The sequence below is a fragment of the Apaloderma vittatum genome, unplaced genomic scaffold, assembly GCF_000703405.1.
Source record: "Apaloderma vittatum isolate BGI_N311 unplaced genomic scaffold, ASM70340v1 scaffold1417, whole genome shotgun sequence".
NCBI lineage: Eukaryota > Metazoa > Chordata > Aves > Trogoniformes > Trogonidae > Apaloderma > Apaloderma vittatum.
This window is the reverse complement of record NW_009726491.1, coordinates 32,994-58,133: the sequence shown is the minus strand read 5'-3', so window position 1 is coordinate 58,133 and position 25,140 is coordinate 32,994. Positions and strand designations below refer to the sequence as shown.

Here is a 25,140-nt window from a genome sequence, read left to right as displayed (position 1 = left end):
GGGAAAATAAACACTAAGATTTAAATCCAGATCCTGCAGAGATCAGGTGTCTCACAAGAAACATAACCTCCAAACCGAAAGGAAATATATGGCTGCCAACATTCACAGGAGAAAAAACAACCAATCCAACATCACTTTGGCAAAGCCTATGGCAAGCAAAGCTAGTTTTATAAAACTTGCTTGCATCTCTATCACTCTGCAGATTAAATCCAAATCCCTATCTTGGAACATCTTCATTGTGTCAATGCATCAAAAGTAGTTACAGGTGGATGGTAACACAAAATAAAAAGTTATGTCAAAATAGTGTACTCAAAGTGATACCAACTTGAAAACTGAAGTAATAAAAAAAATCATAATTTAAAAATGTATTTTAATTGTATCTTCAAACACTGTCAAAACTTGATTTTGTACAGCATCCTACATATAAGCTGTACCCAACAGACTTTAATATAACAATTGCAGACTTAAGCAGCAGCAGAGGAAAACAATCACGTGCTACAGGCAAGGAAGAAAACACAAGCTCTCAGAAGGGATTTGAAACAAAAGGGATAATCAAGGTAACTCTCTCCTGTTTTAAGTCCAGAAGAAATAAATGTCATAAGGTAGTATCAAAACAATTCAATTTACCTCAATATCATCATCCATTTCCGCTTCACTTCAGCTTGTTTCTGAATTAGGAAACTCTTTTTCTGGAGAGCTGTCATCGCTCAGGTCACTGTAGCTGTCACTGTTAAAAGCAATACACAGTCAGAAGGATCAAACCCAAGTATTTTAGTTCAAACCCTTCAACCCAGATGACGCATATGACCAACACTTTCCTCAGACGCAATCCATTTCCAGAAAATTACTTTAAGCTCATGCTCAGTTTTGGTATTTCTTTCCTCTGCAGGAATGGGCTTAAGTTTGGAGTCTAAGACCTTACAAGAAAAAATATTCTGCCTGATAAACAGTATGTTCACTTTCTTTTTGCTTAGATCCTGTACATTCATTCTACAGTTTGCTGGTGCTATGTGCCTGAGACCATGATTAACACATTGAGAATAATAGGCATTCAGAACAAGACTAAAAGGAATTTCTCCTTTAAGACAAAGAAAATTATTGTTTTGACCAAAGAAAAAGACTTTAATTTTATTTACTCAGAATGTTTCAATTTATACTTAAACTACAACTCTTGCTTTTGCAGTCAGAACACAAATCATTTCCATGGCACCAAGCAATATCCTGACACTTTTTTTCTTATGTTTATCTGCCATTTCCTGAGAGAAGTAGATCAGTTTTCACAGAACAAGCTGCCATGCAAGTGAAGGAAATGGTAAAAAACAGGATTCAGCACAGAGATTGAGGAAAAAGAAGTATCTACAAACCACATTTTCAGTCAGCTGTGATGTCTATGGGGTGTCCAGGTTTACCTTAGATCTAGAACCTTCAGCTTCTACCTCCCTCAACTACATCTGGTTTCCCAGATACTCAAATTTTACAGAATCACAGAATTGTTGAGGCTGGAAAAGACCTCTGAGATCATCAAGTCCAGCCTATGGCCCAACACCACCACATGGGCCAGAGCACGGCACTAAGTGCCACATGCAGCCTCTCCTTAAACACCTCCAGGGACGGTGACTCCACCACTGCCCTGGGCAGTGCATCCCAGTGCCTGAGCACCCTCTCCGTGAGGAAGGGCTTCCTGAGATCCAGCCTAAACCTCCCCTGACGCAGTTTCAGGCCGGGCCCTCTCGTCCTGTCACTGGTTGCCCGAGAGAAGAGCCCGACGCCCACCTGACTACACCCTCCCTTCACGCAGTTGTAGAGAGTGAGAAGGTCCCCCCTGAGTCTCCTCTTCTCCAGGCTCAACACCCCCAGCTCCCTCGTTGCTCTCCTCACAGGACTTTCCCTCCAGTCCCTTCCCCAGCCTCGCTGCTCTCCTCTGGACCCTCTCCAGCCCCTCAATATCTCAATTTCTCAAGATCAGAAACCATCAAAGGGAACCCAGGGAACTGACAAGTACATTTCAGCAGTAAAAATTCTGGTCAGTCCTGTGATATTTCAGAAAGCAGGTTATGGTTAACACAGCACAGGTGGGGACCTCAGACCTCATTTGTGTGGGTACAATCAGTGCCAGTCTTGGGTACCAACTCTCCTGCATCCACTGCACACCTGTCTTGTCACATCTCACTCATGTCACACTCCCTAGCTCTGGGAGTGATCTCCTACTGGGATATCAAGCACATCATCAGCCCACGACCCAGCTAGACACAGCCTTAACAGTTGATCCGCAGTGACTGCCTGCTGTGCAATGTTTCAAGGGGAACTATGTAACCCCGCAGCTGGAGATCTTTGATTTAGACTGCGGTGTCAAACAGCGAACAAACTGCACTCAGTTATACCAGTGCTTGTTACTGAGCACTGTAGCCTGAATTTCACCCTCTCTTCTTTGTGAAGAAAATAATTAAGGATTAGTAAAAACATGGCTATTTTAATAGAGTGGGACAGGAGGAGTGGCACCAACAGTCATCTCAATAAATTGCTACCTCTCACTGCTAGGAAAGCCTCCCACAGTTACAGCAATCCACCGTACAAAATTCTGTACAGGACAGGGTAGATATTCCATCTGTTCTAACAACTATAATGACTTTGCCTAAAACATTCTGCCTCTTCTTAACACAACACCTCTTTCTCTGCACAGGAGCACCTCTCCTACAAGGACATTCTGAGAGAGTTGGGGTTGTTCAGCCTGCAGAAGAGAAGGCTCCACGGAGACCTTCCAGCAGTACCTGAAGGGGACCTACAGGAAAGCTGGGGAGGAACTTTTTGTGAGGGCATGTGGTAATAGGATGAGGAGCAATGGTCTTGAACTAGAGCAGGGTAAATTGTTAGATTAGACATTAGGAAGAAGTCCTTTTCTGTGATGCTGGTGAGGCACTGGAACAGGTTTCCCAGAGAAGCTGTGGCTGCCCCCTCCCTGGGAGTGTCCAAGGCCAGGCTGGATGGGGCTTTGAGCAACCTGGTCTAGTGAGAGGTGTCCCTGCCCATGGCAATGAGGTTCGAACTAGGTGATCGTTAAGGACTCCTCCAACCCAAACCATTCTATATTTCTATGACACTCAGGTTGTTGATGCAGTCCTTAGAAAGACTGTGTCATATCAGGCTAGAGAGAAATGCTCAATTCGATCATTTCACCAGCTGGCAAACAATTACACAGTTCAAGTGAGGAAAGTGTTGTTAACAGTACAATCAAGCATGCCAGATGCACACGGACAAACACAACACCACCAACGTTGTACTTACTTCTTTCTGAATGTACCCACGGAAACATGGAATAAAAATTCAGTATTATTAAAAGTTTTGCATTTTCACATCACAGCAAAACAGCAAAAAATTTCCACAGAACAGAGGGTAAAACTGTGATTGCAGAAAGCTGCATAATCTCATGATAGTCCTGGCTTCAGATAACTTGAGGTTTTTTTAATTGGCTCTGTTGCACGGTAGCAGTCACAGCCCAGAAACATATGCCAGGGCTCCAAATACAACACAGTATGGGAGACAGATGCTTAAGTAAAAATGTTCAGGGATCAATGAAGTGAGTGGAAAACTGCCCAGCTTCACCTCTTGAAGCCAGTTAGGCGCTGATCCCCACCCAGCACTCCCATCACAGATCCTCACCGACTCAGTGACATGGTTTTTTGAATCATTTGCCCACAGCAGTAGTCACACAGGGCTGGATGCTCCTGTAATTCCATTGACTTACCACCCCAACTTCTCAGGCCTCTTTCCAGAAGCTGTGGCTAGCTATTAGCCCAGAAGCTAAAACACTTGCTCAGATGATGACAATTCTGCTCCTGCTCCCATATGGCACAATTCAGTACAAGATTTGACTCCACATCCCAGAAAAGGACTCTTGTCACCACACTCTCGACTTTTGCAGCAGCACCTCACAGTCTCCTCTACTCTAGGGCTGTTCTGTTGGGCGTAAATCAGTTTTATTTCTAACAGGCAGGCCACAGTGGCAAGAAAGGTAGGGGAAATACCTAGGAAAGGATCAGCCCTTGGGCTTCAGACTCAGGCATATGTCAGTCTCACAGTTTAAGCTGCGTGAACAGTGTCTCTAAGCACCCCCAGAAGCTGTGGCATCATGATAACAAGAACAACTTGGGCTCCAAGGATACCTGAACTTGAAGAGTTAAACCACCACTGGACTTGAAAGCAAACAGTGACTCATGAATCCTGGCATATCTGCACCTAGGTGTTATAGCTTCAAACCCTGCTGTCCAGTTCCTAAGATCTACTGTGATATGAACTGTATTCAACTGATAAGTAATCTGAAGGAAAACTTCAGGTAGTATTAAACACAAGTGAATCATTACCTCTCTTCAGAATAAATGTCTACTTCTTTTCAAATTACACCGAGTAACTACACAGATATAAAAATCAAATTGATATTTTGTGCTCACAGTTGCTAATATTATGAAACCTTAATAAAATGTGCTGGCTATGAAAGTGCTAGTGGTGCAAAATAAAGTATGCCTGGCTTTTTCTTTATAGAATTCTTCACACCAAGCCCTCAACTGAAATTATACACTTACGTTTCCTTCAGCAAGTTTTCTCTCAGTTTGTGTACAAGTTAATTAGTAATTATCTTGGGCAGGAATCTGACACCCATTTCATCTTGTTTGTAACCATTCTTACAACAGCGAACTCCAACAAAACAGAGTTAGTGAGCAGACCTAAGGCCACCACAGTGGTTCTATTCTGTCTTTTGGGGTTTTTGCCATAGGATCTGGAGTATAAAGATGTAATCAAGAGAAAAACAGAACAAACCTCAGAGTATGCAGTACCTAGATGGAATTTCACTTTGCAGTGAACTGCAACTTACTTCCTAGCTGAAGTGAGGAAAGCATCCTGCTTTGAGAAATTATATTACGGGGGTTTATTTGGTTTTAAAGTTCACCCACTTTCAGACCCCCAGCTTCTCAAGACGTAAGCAATAAAGAGAGCTTCCCTCTGCATGTGTTCCTTTATTATCAAATTCACGCCTGTTTCAAATTTCTTTGTTCTACCTACAGAGGCATCATCATACCTCTGCAACGCATCAGTCTGAAGGATGGATGGAGGCAAGATGAGAAGATGGCCTATAGGTATGGTATTGAAGGCAGCCCCTGCTGGGGCCACATGGCATGAAGCTGGAATGCATTACCTCAACAACCAATCTCAGCTGCAAAAAATCACTAGAATTAACACTCAAGATCAATTTTAAACATATATTTGCTCAAAAGCACTAAATTGCCTGCTTTCAATGTTTTTATTAAGAAACACAGGCAACTGTAAAATGGGAACTCCTTCTATGTCCTGTTTGTTTGATCTAGAAAATCCAGATCACATTCTTTAGAAACAAAGTCTTTGACACAGTTTCAGAGGGAATTTTTTCATCTTTTTTTTTAATGTACATGTGACAAAAAAGTCCTTTTCCAGAAACGTAAGCAATTTAAACAACTGTTACAGTAATGCTATTCCCTGTAAAGGCAGGAGCCAAGCTAAGTGCATTTCTTCCTCAATGCAAATTAAAGATAAATGTAATTACATTTAGTACAGGCTGTGGCTGTTTAAAACAATCGTTATAACTTTCAAGCAAAGAGAAATCTGTCAATTATTATTATTTATTCCCCTTGCAAAAAGCTGAATGACTAAAATTATTATGGTCATGAAAATATTATTTAAAATAAATGCATATTTGATTGTGCAGTGGTTTTAACTAGTTGCTCATATTTCTAAATGCATATTTTTATGACTATATATCATTTATTATGATCACCATCATTATATGATCCTATGCTTCCACAAAATCATTTCATTAAAGCATCCTTTAGCATATACCTAAGACTCCCCAGTTTCAATCCACCAGACATCTGCACTCACATAACTGGACCAGGATACCAATTTTATTAGGACCCAGCATTACAAAAATCACAACCAAGATGCCAGAACATATCTAGGTGTTATAAAAACTCTCAGCTGAGTCTCTTGCAGAGGATTCAATTCATTCAGCTTTAGACATCTTCATCTGAGATAGCTTATTACAATCAACGGAGAGAAACAGGTAGTTGTAGGGTATAACGTTTCTGACCCACTTAACCATTATCGTGAGTTATTTGGCTCCTTTAAAGAGCACATTCACTTAGCAACTACAGAAAAAGACTTGGGGTGACAGAAGTTTCTTCACTGTAAACATCTAACATTAAAATGACAAACTCCCATAACTAACCATTACTAAGTTCTTCATTAAGTACTAGTATAACTGAGATAGTATCTCCTTTAAAACTTTTCCTGTACTTTTCCAAAAGAGCTCTGAGGGCACCAACAGGTCTCAGCTGCTCTGACCACCCTCACCTGAGGCTTCCACTGGTGGACCCAGAAGCCTTGGCTCCCAATCCTTGCCTGAGCTGGCCATGCCTGTACCCATCTCTGTAGTCCTGTAGTCACTCGGCAAATGGACCGTCTGGATTGACCTCACACCTGACCCGTCATTTTGCGCTTCTGCACTGGACTGTCTGCAGGGCCTGGTGACTGTCACTGGAGCCAGCCCGCTTGCCACCTTTGGCAACTGTGGTACTGACTCATGCTGGTGAGGACACTACCCCTGCCACTACAGTTGCCACCCTTGTCTCCTGGATTGTCTTCTTTTGTGAAGCAGCCCCTCCCTTACGGCTCCCTTGACAGCCTTCAAACCACAAGGTTTCCTTCACTCTCCTCTGAAATGTCTGGATTTGCCCAATGGTAGAAACATGATTCTGTGCCAGATGTGTTCTTGGTTGGGGAAAACATACAGAGGATATGAGAGATAGCCCTGCCCGTATCCTCTTCATCCCTCATACAGCAGAAGATGTCACAGGCTGTTTCCTGCTCCATTCATCAATGCTTGTCCAAATCTCCCCACACAGCTGGTCTGGGAGGGAGCTGGACCATGGTAGTCCAATAATCACCACATGAGCAACTCTTCTGAGTTTTTTTTTCCTTTAAGCACCACTCCTGTCCTCTGGCCACTGTTGTTCCTTGCCTCTGAACACAACTCCTAAGTAATCTTTTATTAATAACCTGCCCAGAACTTTATGGAGTACTCTGTGACTAGATGGCAGAGGATTGATGACTCACATTCACTAATGACTTGCAAAAATTTCTTTCACCAGTAGCCCTAGTCGTCCACACTTCATCACCTTGGACCGTCTCTCACTTTCTACATTTCCTGCCATCTACTGGACATTTGTGTCTGATAATTTAACTTTTAGCTTGTTACCCTCTTCCTCCAAAGAAACACAATTTCATTATTTTCAGCACAAGTTTCTAAATTCCCCATATATTTTTATGCTATTTCTTTGTTCTGAATAGTGCTTTCAGCTCTTATTTAAATGGCATTATTTGCAAATATCATTAGTACACTGTGACACTACTCTCACAGACCATTAGACCATTATTAAAGATGTTGGCTTAGGGGAAAGAAGAAATAAATCCTCCTGATGCCAAAATTGCTATGGGGGAAAAAAAAACCAAAACAAGTTAAAAAATCCCCACCAAAATAATAACATGGCTTTATTGTGCATCAGTGGTTTTGCAATCTATATGACACTGTTCCCAGAGATAAGCTAGTTTTTATTACTTTTTCCAAATGCAACTTTCTAAGATTCAGTAAATCCAACAACATCAGACACGAAGTTCCCCAATTCATCTACTAGCTTTCTAGAAAAACCTTTTGTTTTATTTTAAAAAACAACATATTTGTGGGTATTGTAACTTTCTGAGAGTTTTCTGTGGCTCTGGTTTTCTCTGTCCTTTAAAATGAAAAGGTAAACTGGCAGCCTCTCACCTTCCCCAGCTCCATATGAAATGGTGACTTCAGTATTTCCGTGGAAAGTTTCAGAAAATGTCATGATTTAAAAGCATTCACAAGGAACTGCAGTGCATGGCTTTGATGGTAAGGCACTCATGCCATAAAGCACAAGAAGCTGCAACCACAAAGGCAACTTCAATGCCCAACTACCACTTCAGGTAACTAAGTAATAACTCATCACTGAGCTACTCTGATCCTTGGCTCAGTTCTTGACTGTCTCTGTACACTCATGCCCTATGTCTAAGCATCTTAGACTGTCTACACCAGACCAGACCTCACAAAAATTTAAGAGAAGGTTTATTCACTTTTATTGAGAGCACCCTCATGATGCATCTTTAAATTTACTGTTTGCTTTGCTTAGAAGCTAGGGCTTGTGTTCAGTTGTCACATGTTCTAAAATTGTATCCTAACTATGGAGCTGTTAAATGTTCTGGAGTAATGATTTCCTGTTAAGAATCTCATACTAAAATACATATTTCCCTTCGTCTTCCCTTTCTCTCTCCCTCATTTCAATATTAACTCTCCTTTTGGTTTTTTTAATAGCCTAATTTATGTAATTTGTTTAACTTGTTGGTCTCCACAAATTCTCTTACAGGGTACATTTTTGCTTCAGTCAGCAGCATGACTACAATCCACGTAGGCAGTGCTGGATGAGGTGTGCAGAAAACCCTATCCTCAAATCTTTTCAGTCTTGTTATGACATGCCTTTACTGATCAACGAAATCACTAGAATTCTGAGGTTTAAAGGTTTATATTGGAAATCCTTTCCACTCAGCAGGTGGATATGCTAATATGAGCTGGTGTGCTGTAATTAGCACTGAAATTCCCTCCTGAATGTTCTTCCCTGCAACATGCTCCTCTTTTAACTTCAAACTAATTTTCTATTCCAACGTTCTCTCTCAAGACAGATAGGTCTGCTTGATTGCTATGTAAGTAGGTAAATGGCAAAATTTGTATTTTTATATAGAAAGTTTTGGGGTATGAATTTTTGTCTTAGCTAAATGTTTAAGTGTTGGTTGGAGTTTATTGTGTGAACATAAAGAAAAAGAATTGGGTATACTTTTTTACTGATTAATTCAAATACATGTAAGTGTCGCATCTTCGGTAATTGCTGAAACTTACAAGTCAAAGTTAGAAAACATATTTGCTAAGGGACTTGGATTTAAATCAGCAGGACACATGCAGATCATTCATTCAAAAAAACAAGTAATTTATCTCAGAGATGAACAGGTATACTTATGGGAGGAAGCAGTAGAAGAAAGGATATTGGGATCTGGGAAACAAGATGAACTGTGAGACAAGGACTGCCCACAAGAGCAAAAGATTGAAGATCCCTGTGCTTGAAGACTACGTCCTGCCAAGCACCACAAAAATTTGGCCAATGTAATGCAGTGGCACAAATTTTTAAAAAGGTAAATGATGTTATGACCACTAATAACAATGATAGACTAAGGTAACAGGAGTATTTCAATCAAGCTGTAGTTTGCAGATCAGAAAGAAATTCTCTCTATATGTACATTATTGCACAATTGGCCAGGCTGAGCAAAGATGCCTTTATGAAAGACAACTGATATCCAAAAGAAGCAAGGTAACACAATAGATTGATCTGGTCTGGCTTGGCTATTTTCCATTGCTAATGAAACTTGAATAAAATTTCTATTTCTTGATTAAGAAAAGGGCCTCATTTTAATAGAAAGCAATGCTAAAAAAAAACCACCCAAACCCACAGAACTAGTAAATTTGGTGCCTTGTTTAGAGGAAAAAACAATAAGCAAGAGTTGGATCTGTTCTGTGTTACTCTTCAGTTATACTTTTTTGTTGTTGTTGTTATTGTTGTTGTTATTGTACCCCAGGCCTCCCTCTTTATTATTGTTATTGTAATGAAATTTTAACTGTTATTCATATCATTTAAATAAACAAGAATGAGTTAAAACCGACTAAAAACTATTGCTAAATTCAACAAACTAAAAACCTCTGTCTGAGGGAACTGAGACAAAGGATTTTAGTTTGTCTGAACCATCCAGTTTTGATCAAGAACCAAACGCTTTCATAACTCTAAAGACATCCCAACTGTTCTGTTTCAGGTCTGTATCTGCTGGGCTGTATTAATTATTTAGCTACTGCAAAATAAAATCAGTCTTTTCTTTTGTTACTATTATCATTCAAATACAACCAGGTAAGAATTTCACTTTATTGCTTGATATTGTAGCAAATCTCTTATTTAACACAGGAGGTCACTAATTTCATGTGAGTTTACTAGAGGTTTTTTTTTTTTACTTCTTTTGGGTTATAATATATGGATCTGGCTTAGCCTTAACAGCCTCTGAAAAGGAGGAAATCAGAAACTACACTTACTGCTTCCAGATACTTTTACACCATGGTTTATGTCAGACATGCACAGCAACAAGTAAATCAATACATGAAGAACTCCTTTTCTTCTTGTGAACTTGTGAACTGAAGAATGAGATAGTCCCTCCAAAAACGTGACTGTCAAACTGGAGGTCAGTAAGTAAGATTGATTACCTTGGAGACAATTTACACCCACGTTGCAGGTATGCATTGAGTGTCCCAGTTGCTGCTAGCAGCAGTCCCAGGTATGGAGGTGAAGGTTTCATAGGTCTTGAGGAAAACTCTGGGTGGAACTGAACTCCCACAAAATATGGGTGATCTGCAAGATAGATGTCAAAGAAAACAATATGTAGGAAGAAGAGGGCAGAAAAACTGTTAGAAAAAAGTTTATTGAAGATTTCACACACGACTCGAGAAGTCAGGTCAGTATGTGTGAATTTAAGGGTGAGGCAGCAGGAACCTTAGCTTTTTCCACAAAAAGCAACTGACAACAGAGACAGAAAGTTAGTAAGGCAAATTAAGGAAAACCATCCCGTGATTCAGCCTTAAGTGCACAATGATGTAATTAGAAGGTGAATAATAAACCTGTGCCAACCTGTAAGGAGGGGAAGGGAACAGCCACAAAGTCTGCACTTATCACACTATTTTCACAGTATTTTGGTTTCCAATAGATATTTATGCATGTATATTCAGAACATGCCCCCATACATATCTGAGGGAAAAAATAAAACAGTTCTGAAAAGACCAAGCATTACCATACAGCAACACACTAAGAGATGGATATGAAAGGAACATACAGAGAAAACTGGGGCTAAAAAGCTTCTGATAATTAGGCTTAGAAGGTTTCTCCTGGGACATTAAGTCCAGTCTCTTGTTACTGAATGCAGCTCATGTAGTCTCATGCACAAAGGGTCAAGGCTCTGCTGTAACACCCCCTATGGTTTTTTTGCTCTCACTAGAAAGCTCTTTTGATACTCCCTCCTTTCGCTTAGCATCCCTTTTCCTAATTCACAGGCCATCTTTGTTACAGCCAACTCAAACCCATTTCTCATGGTGCTCTTCTTTCCTGCTGTTTGGTTTGTGTGATTAAGGATGGCAATATCACCATCATTCAGCATCACCTACTAAGTTAAACAAGCCATGCTGCTTCATCTTCTCTGAAATCTTCAGCTCTCTTTCCCAATCAAAGCACCTCTGTACTACTGCTTCTGCTTCCCTTCTGTCTTCTTTGAAGGGATAAGGAAGGAAAAATGTTTTTGTACTTTACCATGCTGTGCACCCTGTTCCTTCTTTGAATGTTTTGGGTTTTTTCAAGGAGCTAATATTAACTACTTCTAATGCCAGGACACTGGATGAAATTAATCTCAGATCTCTTCTGGTTCAACAATTTCTAAAATGCTCCCAGACATTCAAGGTATTTCTCTGCGATACAGAATTAGTGATAATAAGGAAACTGGGTTTTCCCTCTATGAAGATAAGCTATATGATCTGGTATACTGCTCTTCTCTCTGTTGTTATGTCTTAAAGAAAACCTGGATCCTAAATTTATCCTGTAACTTCTTTCACTCTATCATGCAATTTAAGTTTTAAAGAAACTGTAAAATAAGACAATGACAAATCGTTAAATACTTCCTGTGGGGATATTTTGTTTAAAAAGCTTTGCCTAAGCTATCTGGTGTACTGTTATTTCTATGCTTCTGCTCCAGCCCACTCTCCTCCCCATGATGATTGTTTTTCTTTAGTAATCAGAGTCTCCCTGTAGCCTATTATGAAATAATTCCAGGGTTTACTGCTACTTTTATTCTGTTCACAGTAACATGCAATTTAAAAATTCTGCCCGATTTATTTCACGATTCTTTCTATAGAAGTTGTTTCACGCAGGGCAGAAAAAAAAACCTCCCAACACCATGCATAACAGAGGTAATCTATCAGAAAAAAAAAAAAACCCTAAGCAAAAAACACCACAACAATTAGTTTATGAATTTGCATGTATCCTCTACTCTCAGATTAGTCTATGGTGCAGTTGCTTGACATTATAAGCAAGTGTCTATATTCAAATCCTGTGGCAGTTAGGGGCCACATAAGAAAGGAAAAAAATATCCTGTAGGATAACTTGCATCTTCAGGTGCTTGATACTTGTCTAGCCAAGAGTGACTTAACAGCGAGGAGTTATTCAAAGATTCAAGCAAAATCAAAGGGATTGTTTCTAAGAGCTATCCTGTGTAGCATTCAACAAACATATACAGTGTAGCTCCTTTTACCCTTTTAGAAAAGACACGAAGTCGTATTTGGTAAAGTAGTCTAAATCTACCAGATTTTCAGAGTATCAAACCCTTATCTATCTGAATCACTTCTGTGAATGGAAGCAGTTTGCTTTCTACTTGATTTTCATGCTTTTTTCTATTTTTTTCTAAGCAGAGGGTAACTGAAGGAGACACAGACTGATGGGAGGGCACCTTGGGAGGTCTCTAGTCCTACCGCCTGCCCAAAGCATGGTCAAGTGCAAAGTTAAATCAGGTTGCTGACAGCATTGTCCACTCAAGTTTTGAAGGTCTCTATCTGCACGAGTGGAGATGTCACAGCCTCTCTTGGCATCATACTACACTGACATTTAATTCTTTGGTTATATTGCATGTACACATATTTCATATACTCAAGCAAGCTAAACATATATTAGTTATTGGGACATGACTAAAAATATTTGAAGGTGCTTAGGGAGCAAGCCAATGTCATCATGAAGCTGGTTTTTAAACTTTAAAATGCCAAGGTGATCATGGGAGGTCCCTGATGACTCAAAAAAGGCAGTCACCAATGCCCTTCTTCAAGAAAGAGAGAAAGAAGGATCCAAGGAACTACAGGATGGTCAGCTCACCTCAGTTTATGGGAAGATTATAAAACAAATCCTCCTCCAAGGCATTTTCAGACACATGAAGGACAGGAAGACAGCAGGGCACAAACTTAGGAATAGTCTTACGATGCAAGGAGAGCAGCAGCATTCCTCAATCCTCATTTTAGAAAAGCTTTTGGTATAGTTTCCTAGCATCCAAGTTGGGAGCTATGGGTAGACTACAAAGTGTGCTAAAAAAATGGCTGGACTGATGGGTTCAAAGAGTAGCAGTGAGTGGTTTGAAGTCCAGCTAACAGCATACTTGCAGATACTCAAACTTTGACCAATATGGCTCTCAGCAACCTGATCTATATTTGAAGGGAGCCCTATGTTGAAGCAGAGGGTTGGACTAGGTGACCTCCCAAATCACCCTACGATTCTACATGGCCAAATTCCACTGAGCTAGTCCTACAACCTTTGGAAAAGGAACATGTCTCTCCCTCATAATTGAATATATGCCCAATCCTTGAGAAAACTAAAACTTCTCCTAACATCCTCTGAATCTTCATCCATTGTAGTGCACGGGTGGAGTCAGCAATATTCCCCAACACCATCTTGGCTGTTATGACAGCTAAATATCGTGCCTACAAACCATTTAACAACCTACGGTTTGCATGGTTTTAATAAATGCAGAACATACTACAGACAAGTAAAGACACTCACTCTCCAGTTCAATAATTTCCATTCTGTTCCCTTCCATATCATGGCCAACAAATTTCAAACCTTTCTCTTCAAAGCAGTCAGTCAATTCTGGGTTCACCTGAAATATTGAAAGTAGCAATAATTGTAGTTCCATTTATTTTTGGATGTAACAAACAGTAGTAGTTAATTACAACTTCTTTAGTGTGCACACAAGAACGAAAAGAATTGAGAAGAGTTGGGAACTTTTGCTTTCTTGTTTTAACAACTCTTTGGTATAAATTTGTAAGTGGGCATGCTTATTAAATAGTGACAAATCAGTAATTTTAAAACTGACTACATAACATTCACAAGATCAAAGCCAGGGTCCCTTCTGTTTGCGCTTCTCCTGATTCTGAGCAGCTTACATTCCTCATTTTTAAAACACCCAACTACAGCAGGCATAGAGAACAACCTCCTCTTTGAACACTACATTTCAGTGGTTATGACACAAGCTGTGGTTTAGCTCCTCCTTCAAACTGAGGAGTTCTGCAGTGAGCTCTTCCACTTCTTTGGTGATGTTCTAATCACTCAGCTAATATGCAAACTCTGATCACCTCTACCACCATCACATTCTTCTTCTAGCTTTCTAAGGAAACTTAACATTGTCCAAATAAGTTTGTAGCATGCACAGATCTCATAGTTCAGGTCCCTCTGGAGATACTGAAGGAGCCAGGTCCCTTTTGAAATATCCGAGAGATAAATCTCAGAAGTCGGCTCTTGTCTGTCTCCTTGAACGACAGTATTTTGAACGTGCGCGGACACCTTTGCTCAGATATTCTCAAACAGAGGAGGGGACCTATATAAGCAACTTACAGGGTTGGACGGTAAGAAGCAAGCAATCTGAATTAGCCTCTGGGTTGTAGATGCCTGAAGCCTGCCTACATTTAAATCATGAACGAATGTGCACTACCTGAACATAATCTCAGGCCTTAAATAAGCCAAATAAGCCAAGGAGCAATGAATTTAAGGACTTCACCTTTCAAATACTTTATAGGAAGTCAAGTCAGGTGATATCTGACATTGCTGTCCAAGACCATACTGCTAAGACCTTCTCCACACTTTCTCTACCACAGAAAGAGTACATTATATTATTCCCCTCTGCCAAACACTTGCAAGAACGCCTTTGCAATACTGTGTTTCGTTTCAGGCCCCTCCGTAAAAGAAAGAGACTGACAAAATGTGAGTCCATAGGAGGTTCAACGAGTAGGGTTAGGGGGCTGAACCAAATGCAACAAAGGAGGAGAGACTGGATGAGCTGGATTTGTTCAGCCTGGAGAGGAGAACACAAAGAGCAGATCTTGTTGCCAATTTCAACTATCTAATGGGATGGGACAAAGAAGACTGAGCCAGACTCTCCTCAGAGACACACAGCAAGAAACTGAGACGTAAAAGACAAACTGCCCAGGGAAGCCTCCTACTAGATATAAGGGAAAAAAGCGTTCACAGCGAAGTGGTTAAACACGGTAACGGATTGTCAAAAGATGTTGGAGAATCTGCCTCTTCAGAGAGATTCAAAACTAGATAGGACAAAATCCTGAACAGCCTGATCTAATTTTGAAGTTGGCTCAGCTCCAAACAGAGAGTTGGACCAGAACACTTGCCAAGGTTCCTTTCGATCTAAATTATACTATCTAACCATTCCTAAATTCTGGGTTATGTTTATGTAAGAAATCTCCCATTGGCTTTAAGCAAAATCATGCCTCCTAAGAGAAAAACAGTTTGCTTAAGCTTTAACTTTTGAGCACAAAGTACATTAGCAGTGCTTACCTCATATCGATGCCTGTGTCGTTCTTCTACAAAAGTTTCATCACCATAAAGTTTCCCTAAATATACACCAAAAAAAAAGGAATTAATGCTAATGTGTTGCTTTAAAAGTCATTACAACTATTTCTTCTAATTTAAGTCTGAAAAAAAATTCATACCTTAACACGTAACAGGACACCATTCATGTCACTCACTTTCTGTTTTCTGAGTAATGACTACTTGCTTTTAATTTACTGTTACCTGAGTTTACTAAGGATTCATATTCAGCATTCCTTGACCAGAAATAGCTTAGGTAGACTAAAGCCTGAAGGCTATGCTCAAACTAATTTAAATTGTAAGGTCCAAAATAAAATAAAATAAAAATGTTTGAGTGAACAAGCAACATTAAATCCCTTCAGGGTTCTACAACAGCTGTACACGAAAGGTTCAGTGAAGGAAATCTTATAGCAGCACCTGCTCAATTTTAGTAATTATGCATGGCAGCTGGCTTAATACCTTCAGCAACAGAAAATTGTTTTCCTCTGTTTTCCTCATCTTATTACCCAAATGACTCCTGCAGTTCTCTGATGCTAACATAGAACATTCTATATTTGGGAGCAACAAGGAGCAAGTTAGAGGTATGTAGTAAGCCGAATTTAATCATCTCTCTCACAGTCACAGCTCAAACTTTGCTTGCAATTTATCCTAGTGTCATTAGGATTACTCTCTCACTTAGGGGCTGGTACAAGAACTAGACTGCCAAGAAGATTTCCAAAAATTGTAGAGTGACTGTACTGAAAATTTAACAAAAGGTGGTACATGCATTAAAGGACTCACCTTTTCAAAGTCATTACTTTCATTCAGGTTCTAAAGTATTAGACACAGGAATCAGATTTCCTGAGTAAACTGCCAGAGCTTTCTATGAGCCATCTACAGTCATCTAAACAACTCGTAATATTGGTCAAGAGTTACAACATGTTAATTTTTATTAACTTTTCTAAGAAGTGTTTAGGCCACGGAACAACTCATACATTGTGGTACGCATATCCATATCATGCCCAGGAAAAGCATCACCCAGGTCAGTCAGATTACTAGCAAAAGCATTTGCTAGAAAGGCAGATTTTTCATTAAATATGCACATGTATTACACCATGGTCGATTCCTGAAGTAGGTGTAATTTTTAAAAGCTCAGAAGGATACATTCCACAGGTTCAATATAGCTAAATATAGTAATATCTCAGATCAATGTCAGGTGCAGGGCAATATAAGAAACATGCCCATATTTAACTGATGGACAAGAAATCACTTTTTACAAATTCGCAGCATTGCTTACATTACTACTGCATAATAGGCTGATTAATAGGAGGAAAAGTATTACTTCAATTTTAAAATACATATAGAACAAACTGAATAATTTGTTCTACACTCTCACTGTTTTCATTTTGCCCTTTGAAGCATCCTGTTAAAGCAAATAATTTTCCTTTCCTACAACAAATAATTCACTTTTCCAAAACAAGGCTGTTTCCAGGGCTGGGCTAGGCCTAGGGCTGGGCTGGATCAGAGGCTAGAGTTAAACAGGGCCTGGCTATAATTAGGAAACAATTCAAGACAAGGAGAGGACTAAGGCAGTGAGGCCAGATGACGTTTAAGGCTGAAGTGTACTGGCAGCTCTAGGGAATGATGAGGAATGTTTAGGTCTGGCAAGAGGATAATGGCCACCAGTTTGCGTCAGTTGTACCAAAAAGCTTCAGGGGTAGAACACGAAGGCCTGGTTCAGGCATCCTATTAACTTGTAAAGAGAATAGGAAGAAAACGCTGTGATCTTTCCAAGAAAATATGAATTAAACTACCATAGAAAGCATTTCAGTTATCTTAACAGTCTCCTCATCATTTACTGAAAGAGTTTGGCCCTGCAGTGACCTGTTCACTGGGACTTCCAGATGTCTCTCATCTCTTTCTTTACATTCTGATCCTGGGTAAACGTATATGGAAATGGGATCAGAGTGAACGAGTTTGGGAACTCTGTCACCCCACTCATTGCTTGAGTTTGTAGCCCTCTACCATATGCTTTGGCATTTTTGCTTTGCCCTGTTACAGAGTTCCGAAAAGCAAGTCATAAGCGCAGAAATGTAACTTACTTAAAACAGAATTTTGTGTTTTGAAAACAGTCCTTCTCTTCCCCAGTCTCATTGTTCCACCCATATCTCCAGGATTGTGTTCTGGCATGTCAATAACCTGCAGAGAAAAAGTGTGTAAACACTGCTGCATCCAAAGGAAAAAAAAAATGCAACAACTGCATCACAGGTTGCATAAATTTATAAATGGAAACATTATTTATTTTTTCCTCCGAGCATTCCCAATTATTACTTCTCATTGGTTTTCCTAATGCTTTGTTCTCAGTATTGGGACACTAATAGACTGAGGATATTAACTAAGTGGTGTGAAACATTTTCATTTAAGGTTAAGATCAGCAAAAAGCAATTTATTAATTCCTTAATTTAATTTTTGGGGTGGAAAAAAAATTCTTTTAAAAAATATACTAAAACATTAGCAACAAGATACTTCTGCCAAAAGCTATTCTTGGTACCATAAGAGTACATAGATTTTAAAAACTGATAAATTTATAAATGGGAAAAAAAATATTCCAGGTGATAAAGACACCATTTCTGAAACGGTGAGCCCCTGAACCACACAGTGATAGAGACTGATAGACTATCTTGAGTAAATATTCCTGTACTCTAGGCCCTGCTCCATAAATACAATGTTCTTTCTTACACTAAGAGGCAGAAACGAGCTGTCTTACCAAGACAGTAAAAGTCCTCTTTTTTGGGAAGTGGGGAGAAGAAGAGGGCATTGAAGCTGAAGAGTGAGGAGAAAAGGGGCCACTTGTAACAAGACTCATCTAATGCTGCAAAAGCAGAGTACTAGAAACGGTGACTCCAATATGCATGCGCTGTTTCAGATTATATGTGACCAATTTATTGCAGGAAGAAAAATGAAAAAAACATTCCCTCATCATTCGCCTTTACTAAAGGTTGCCTAAGAATCCACAAAATAGTAGGCTGCCTTGTATGAAGAATATGCTATTTAACACAACATTTAAAGAACAGAATATACAAATACTGATTTTGAGGACTGAAGCAAATGGGTCAAATGGCTGCTATGTGGGTTAAGCAGAATCTGCAATGGTGGGGGTTCAGGGGATGTGAGAAACCATGGCTTAATGGAAGGAGTGTGTTTAGTTTTGCTCAGTTTGAGAAATCCTTCCGAGACTCGCAATCGTGTTTAGGGGAACTCTGTCTCAGAGCGATCAAACAGGTCAAAATTGTAGAAATACACGAGCTAAAATTATGACCTATGTACTTGTATTCACATATACTCAGCCAGTGAGGAATGTAATTGGCAAAGAGAGATTCTAAAAACACAAATATTCACACATATGGGTAATCTGGAATTGGATTTTTATTAACCTTAATTTGCCCTCTGGGAGTAATGAAAACAATTTCTGATGATACACTTCATAAAGTGAAGTTATTCAATTTAGAAGGGATGGTGGAAAGTGCTTAGCCTTTGGCCTTGTGCCAATGCATTTCAGCTGTGCAATTATCTCTGTATAACCTTATACCTTCAAAATGTTATTTATAAGACATATACACATTACAAAATGTCACAAGCAGAAGTGTGATCAAACCAGTGGGATATTACAAATCCTCTAATTACCTCTCAAATCATGAAGGTGAGGACTATATGCAGCACATTTAGCTAAAAAACCACAGTAACTAAAAAAAAAAAATCATTCACTTATTACTTCAAAAATATCAGATTGGCTGCTTTTACTTTCTTTCCTTCAATTTACTTTCACTTCTTCCTGAAGTAGCAGCCACAAAAAAACCCCACAGGACATCAAAAGCAGTTAGAACGTATGCAGCAGACTGTGTCTATACTCAAGCACTCTGACCCTCTGAAGTCAAATACAAATTTTCCATGAGGTGTTATTTACTTGCCTAGACTCAGATGGCAGGTAACCTTAAAGCTGTACTCCTGACTCTTGTCAAATGGAAATGAAGTGGTAACAAGCACCTATCAAGTACTTCAAGTACATGCTTCTCTCATGATTTAAAAAATTCCACTTTAACCGTTGCTTAATCAATATTTGGAGTTGACAAGAAAAACAGTGAGGGGCTTTTTGTTTGTTTGTTTGGGTTTTCTGAAGTTTGGAGGCAAAAGTCCAGATTAGACATTCCCTCATTCTCAAAAGTGTATCAAGCACCTAAATACCGGTCCCTAACATTAGCTTTAAGATTTTTCTTTTGAAAAATTTGAGGCAGGATGATTTGGTCTGACCAAATCCCCCTAACAAACGAACAAGAAAATCACTTTTTTCACCTTTTGGTATTTGCTGTACTACGACATTCTATCAAAACATTTTGAGTGTAATGCCATAAATGGAAGGAACCATGGGGATACAACGAGTAGGATGGCAACTTTTTGAAGGACGTTGCTCAGCTCTTGAACCCCTCTGTTACAACAGTGACTCCAAACAAAGTGGATCTGTCTATGCAGCCCATAACAGAAGTCACTATTTTACTGTCCTTAAATATATTCCCTGGGAAGACACAAAAACATCAGTTGGCACATAAATGGTCTCATGTTCATTCAAACACGTCATGGCCACACTCTCAGCTCTTCCTTTTAGTAGGCAAATAAACCACAACAGATTCTCATGAGTGCCACTAAAACTCTAGGTAATGACCTGGAACGAAGCCAGGCTGGGAAAGTGCAGCTTTGCCTGCTCTGCTGAGGGCTTCTGCCACCCTTTGGGACAGAACCTGACATGGGACTGTAAGACCAACAAAAATTCCACTGGAGAAATGGCCCCGGAGGGAAGATTCAGGCATGTTTCCCCAATCAATCTTTGTCTTCTAAAAAGCCTGCTTCCCTGTCTCAGCTGTTAAATTACTGTGGTAAGGGGCACACAGTCGGAAGAAGAACCAGCCCTTAAAACTTTAATTAAATATCTGCTAAGTCTTAACTGAGGTGTCTTACAAGAAACATAGCACAATACAATTACTCAATCTTATTTCTATCCATGGCAAATTTTCTGCCAAAATGGCTGCTGAATTGACTTTAGACAGCAATCAGCTCACTGTGTGTGTTCGTGTTTCATTATTAATATGTGCGTTATAAACCAGCTCTCCATCTTCCCCAAGATTTATAGGTTTATGATAGTAAGAAAGCAGGTAAAATATTAATTTTTGTAGTCAGGTGAGGCAAGAAGCTACTTATGACATAAGACCTCAGGGCTACTCTGACTCTGGATCTGCTCTTCTGATATGCTCTGTGGCTCTGATCCGACTTCAGCAAAGATCTTGGCCCAATCCTCAATGTATATCTATTACATGAGTTTGTCTGCAACAAAGTCTGTGTAAGCAGTTTTCAAAAGTCAAAGTGGCACTGCTGCCCTACAGCCCAAGGCCAGTAATAAGCATCAGAAAAGCAACTCATATTATGGAAAATTTTGCCATATTTTACAGAAGTTGTTTGATCAGATAAAAGACGACCCTTAAAGTGGTAGTTACTTCGAACAACTGTGCAACTGAATAGATTCTTCAAAGAGCTTGTACTTTCTGCCACAGAATAAATCAGCTCTCGCTATGCTTCAGCTCTTTGAAGATGGGAGAACAGCACAGAACAACAGGCACCACAAGCAACAAAAAAGCATCAGTAGGGAGGGTGCAAAAAGAGATAAGGCGCTAATTAGGTCTTTCTTAGCCAAATCTCTGAAAACTGCCAACAATACAGGGATTTTACAGAGAGATCACATACTACACACCAGAGAGCCAACATGAAATAAATAATGAAACACTCCGACACAACACAAAGCACACTCTAGATATAAAACGGTCTGATCAGTATTAAATCACACTACTGCTGAATAGAGACTTTAACTACCCATGAACTGCAACTTTCTTTCAGAAATCTACTGCTTGGATCGTTTCATTGTTGTTTGGTAAGATATTAAAGCTAATGAGAAAATCTCTCAAGCCCAGACAGCATAGAGTAACTAAGGCCTGAAAACCCAACATCTATCACTTTAGTAATCATCCCAGGTTCGTTAAGTTTTGTCTTTGTTTTGCCTTACCATCCTGTAATACCATTTTGAGAAATACATCTACTTTCAGGGGGCCGGTTAGCTCAGTCAGTTGAGCGTGGCGCTAACAACGCCAAGGTCGTGGGTTCTATTCCTGTTTGGTCCCCATGTGTTTCCTGATCTAGTCAAGAGGTGGTGTCCCTGTTGGCAGGGAGGCTGGATTAAATGATCTCTAAGGTCCCTTCCAGCTTAGGCCATTCTATGAAATTCTATGATTCATTACCTTGGGAGGGGGTGTGGTGTTCTCTTTTTTGGGGGGCAGGGGGGAAAGGTGGGGAAGGCAGGAGGGAATCATTACTTGATTCGAACAACTCATTGGTAAGTCCACTCTGGAAGTAAGTTTTGGGGGTTTTTTTGACATTTTACTCTGCCCTTGTCTGATAAGCATATGATTTGTCACTGTTGAAATAAATTGCCATACGCATAAGCGCTGATCAAAGCATCAGAAGTCCCAACTCTAAAGATTGATTGAACATTGAAAAGAGGCTCTGAGACACAGTGCACAAATGATGTGCACAGGGAAATCTGACAGGAGCAGAGAATACAGTGACGGGTACTGATGAATATTAATCCCTGTTGAACATAGTTATGACAAAAAAACAGCAATGCAAACTGACAAGGGCTCAGCTCAGACTAAAAGAACTCATTCTTTTACTGGCACTTCCATCGTTCCTCTGCAGGATTAGTTAATACATACTAGATTGAATCCGATCTGTTTCAGTCACCAGTTCGTCAGTAACCAGATGAAGCCACTTACAAATGACATGTTTATACTAACATCTTAGAAACAATAGTACAAACATTTTAACAAAAAAAATTGACAGATAAAACACTAAAGGTGATACTGACAGCTTCCAACTGGGCAAGTAAACCAATAAGATACTCTTTCCATTCATTCAAAACCAGGATTTGAACATTTTCAGTTATTAAAGAATTACAGAATCACAGAATGGTCTAAATTGAAAAGGACCTTAGAGATTATCTAATCCAACCTCCCTGTCATGGGCAGGGACATCTCTCAACTAGATCACATTGCGCAAGGCCTCTTCCAACCTGGCCTTGAACACCTCCAGGGAGGGGGCAGCCACACCTTCTCTGGAAAATTTATCCCAAAATCTTGCCACACTCGTACTGAATAATTTCTTCCTAAGAGCCAATCTAAACCTATTCTCCTTTAATTTAAACCCATTTCCCCTTGTCCTATCAGTGGACACTGTTGTAAAAAGTCCCTCCCCAGCCTTCCTGTAGGTTCCCTTCAGGTATTGGAAGGCAGCTATTAGGTAGCCCCGCAGTCTTCTCTTTTCAAGACTGAACAATCCCAGCTCCCGCAGCCTGTCCTCGTAGCAGAGGTGCTCCAGCCCCTGGATCATCCTTGTGGCCCTCCTCTGAACACACTCCAACAGATCCACGTCCCTCTTATGGTGGGGACACCAGAACTGGACACAGGGTTCGAGGTGGGGTCTCACAAGAGCAGAGTCAAGGAGGAGAAGCAGGTGCAGGGATCACATATCTGCCAGATCCCCTCACTCCCTTGTCCATCAAGCATATCCTAGTTCCAAGCAAACGCCGCCATTGCCCGACTATCTAAAGCACTCAGCCCTCTAGGATGGAACTAGTTGTCACAAAGCCACTGGCAGATTTCAGAGGACTCAGTGCTCCATTACTCTGACTGAAGGAATGTTTGGTTTCAAAAAGATGACCACCATCATGTATAAGATCAAAGCAGAAAACATCAATAGTCGATTTACGCAGCTACATATGAGTAACCAGCTTGAAAAATCCTGTCCTCTACTCTTGTCACTAAATCACAGCACAGTATCTAAGTATCACAGTAAGTATCAGCTTAAATTTCTTAAACTCTGAAAATTCCACAGCATGTTACTATCAATCATTTTCCAGTCTGGGCAATCCTCTTTTCCAGAGATTTGTTGTCTCCTACTTTAGAATTAAGTAATCCTAGAGCATTTATTTAATTAAAGCCTAAAAACTCTCTTAGAAGGATTCTTCCTGAATAAGCAGAAATTCTTCAGAATTTTCTTCAGAAAGTCATAAAGGGTGTAACTTCTTTTTCAAACAGTGCCTACTCACTCATAAGCATAGTGCAGTGCACTGAGAAAGTTAATGAAGATGCTGCTATGCAAAGCCCATATAGATATTGCTTAACAGCATTTAACTCATTCTAGTTATTCCAACCACATGTCTCAGAGTCAGCTTAAAGATTTAACCAAGCAGGAATTTTCAGACCGTTACTGCTAACAAAAGCAACAGGGTCAGACAGTGCTGGCTATAGAAATACGCTCAAGTGCCAGTCATGCCATGCTAGAAAATGCAAGATTTGCCATAGACTTGAGTAACTCTAAGAAAGTGAAGAATGTTCTCAGGCTTTGGATTGGTCCAGCTCACGTTGCAATTAATGAGCAAACACTAATTTAATTTAAGAAAGACCAGCACATCTGTAGCGAGGACAAGTCTTCCCCTTCTTACTACATGCATCTATTAAAAAATCAGAACTCCATCACTGTCTTTGAGGAGGACTTCTACAACTGAAAGCACTAGTAGGTGAAATTTTGCCCCTACCAAATTCACTTAAATCCACATGAGGTATATCAGAAGGAGGAAAGCGTGAAGCAAGTCTGTGTCTCTGAGCATTCTAAAACAAGAGAGGAGAACCTGGAGAAGGAGACAGAGCCTGGTGCTCTCTTCATCACACACCCAAGCCACACAGATGTGTCAGGGATAATCAAACACTCACAGCCTGAGATTGCTTAAGCAGTTGTACGCTTGATGGTCTCTGACTCTTGAGAATTATTATACACTACAGGCAACTGCCACACAAGACTCAGCCACAGACAAGCCCCACAGGCTAGGCTATGCAAAGTAGCCAAGGAGACATGAGACTGTCCTTAGTAGAGACAAAGCACAGAGCGTTTTACCCTCCAAAACCATTCACCATGTTTTGCACATCCTCCACCCCGAGTTATCACGCCCAAGCAAGCATCCATTCCACTTATTTCTCATCCATTAACAAAGCAGCATTAATTAGAATCACTTCATTATCAGTTCTCTCTCCCTTCAGCAAACAAGGCAGAAGGAAAATTGCTTACTTCAAGAGAATAGGCAAGTAAATTGCTTACTTCAACTGATCAGTACTCCAGACTTCCTCTGAGGAGAATCTCTGGTATTAGCTTCCGGGCAATGCCAGTACCATGACCCACACTATCCGAATATTTCTTGAAGAAATTCCATTAAATGCCATAAAAGAAGAAATCCCATAAAAATCACTATCTTCATAGGGAAGATTAGGACAACTATCAACTATTTTCCATCCCATCTCCCTGATGACTTCCAGACTTGCGAGTAAGACTGCTTGGATTCCAACCACTGATCCTCCCCACAGAGCAGCATCACCCATCATTCTGGTATCCTGTCCATCCTCCAGATCTGCTCAGTGGTGAT

General features: G+C 40.0%; 1 protein-coding gene across 1 annotated transcript in view; it reads right to left on the bottom strand.

Moving 5' to 3' along the window:
- Positions 1-627: 627 nt before the first annotated feature.
- The window catches only part of LOC104276833 (CTP synthase 2), a gene marked incomplete at its 5' end in the record, with an annotated part of 57,384 nt that continues 32,871 nt past the window's right edge, over positions 628-25,140 (bottom strand). Inside the window, 5 exons of the mRNA XM_009873282.1 lie at positions 628-727; positions 10,397-10,541; positions 13,773-13,869; positions 15,558-15,613; positions 17,672-17,768. Of these exons, the coding sequence (XP_009871584.1) occupies positions 658-727; positions 10,397-10,541; positions 13,773-13,869; positions 15,558-15,613; positions 17,672-17,768 (465 nt within the window). The remainder of the gene's footprint in view (positions 728-10,396; positions 10,542-13,772; positions 13,870-15,557; positions 15,614-17,671; positions 17,769-25,140) is intronic.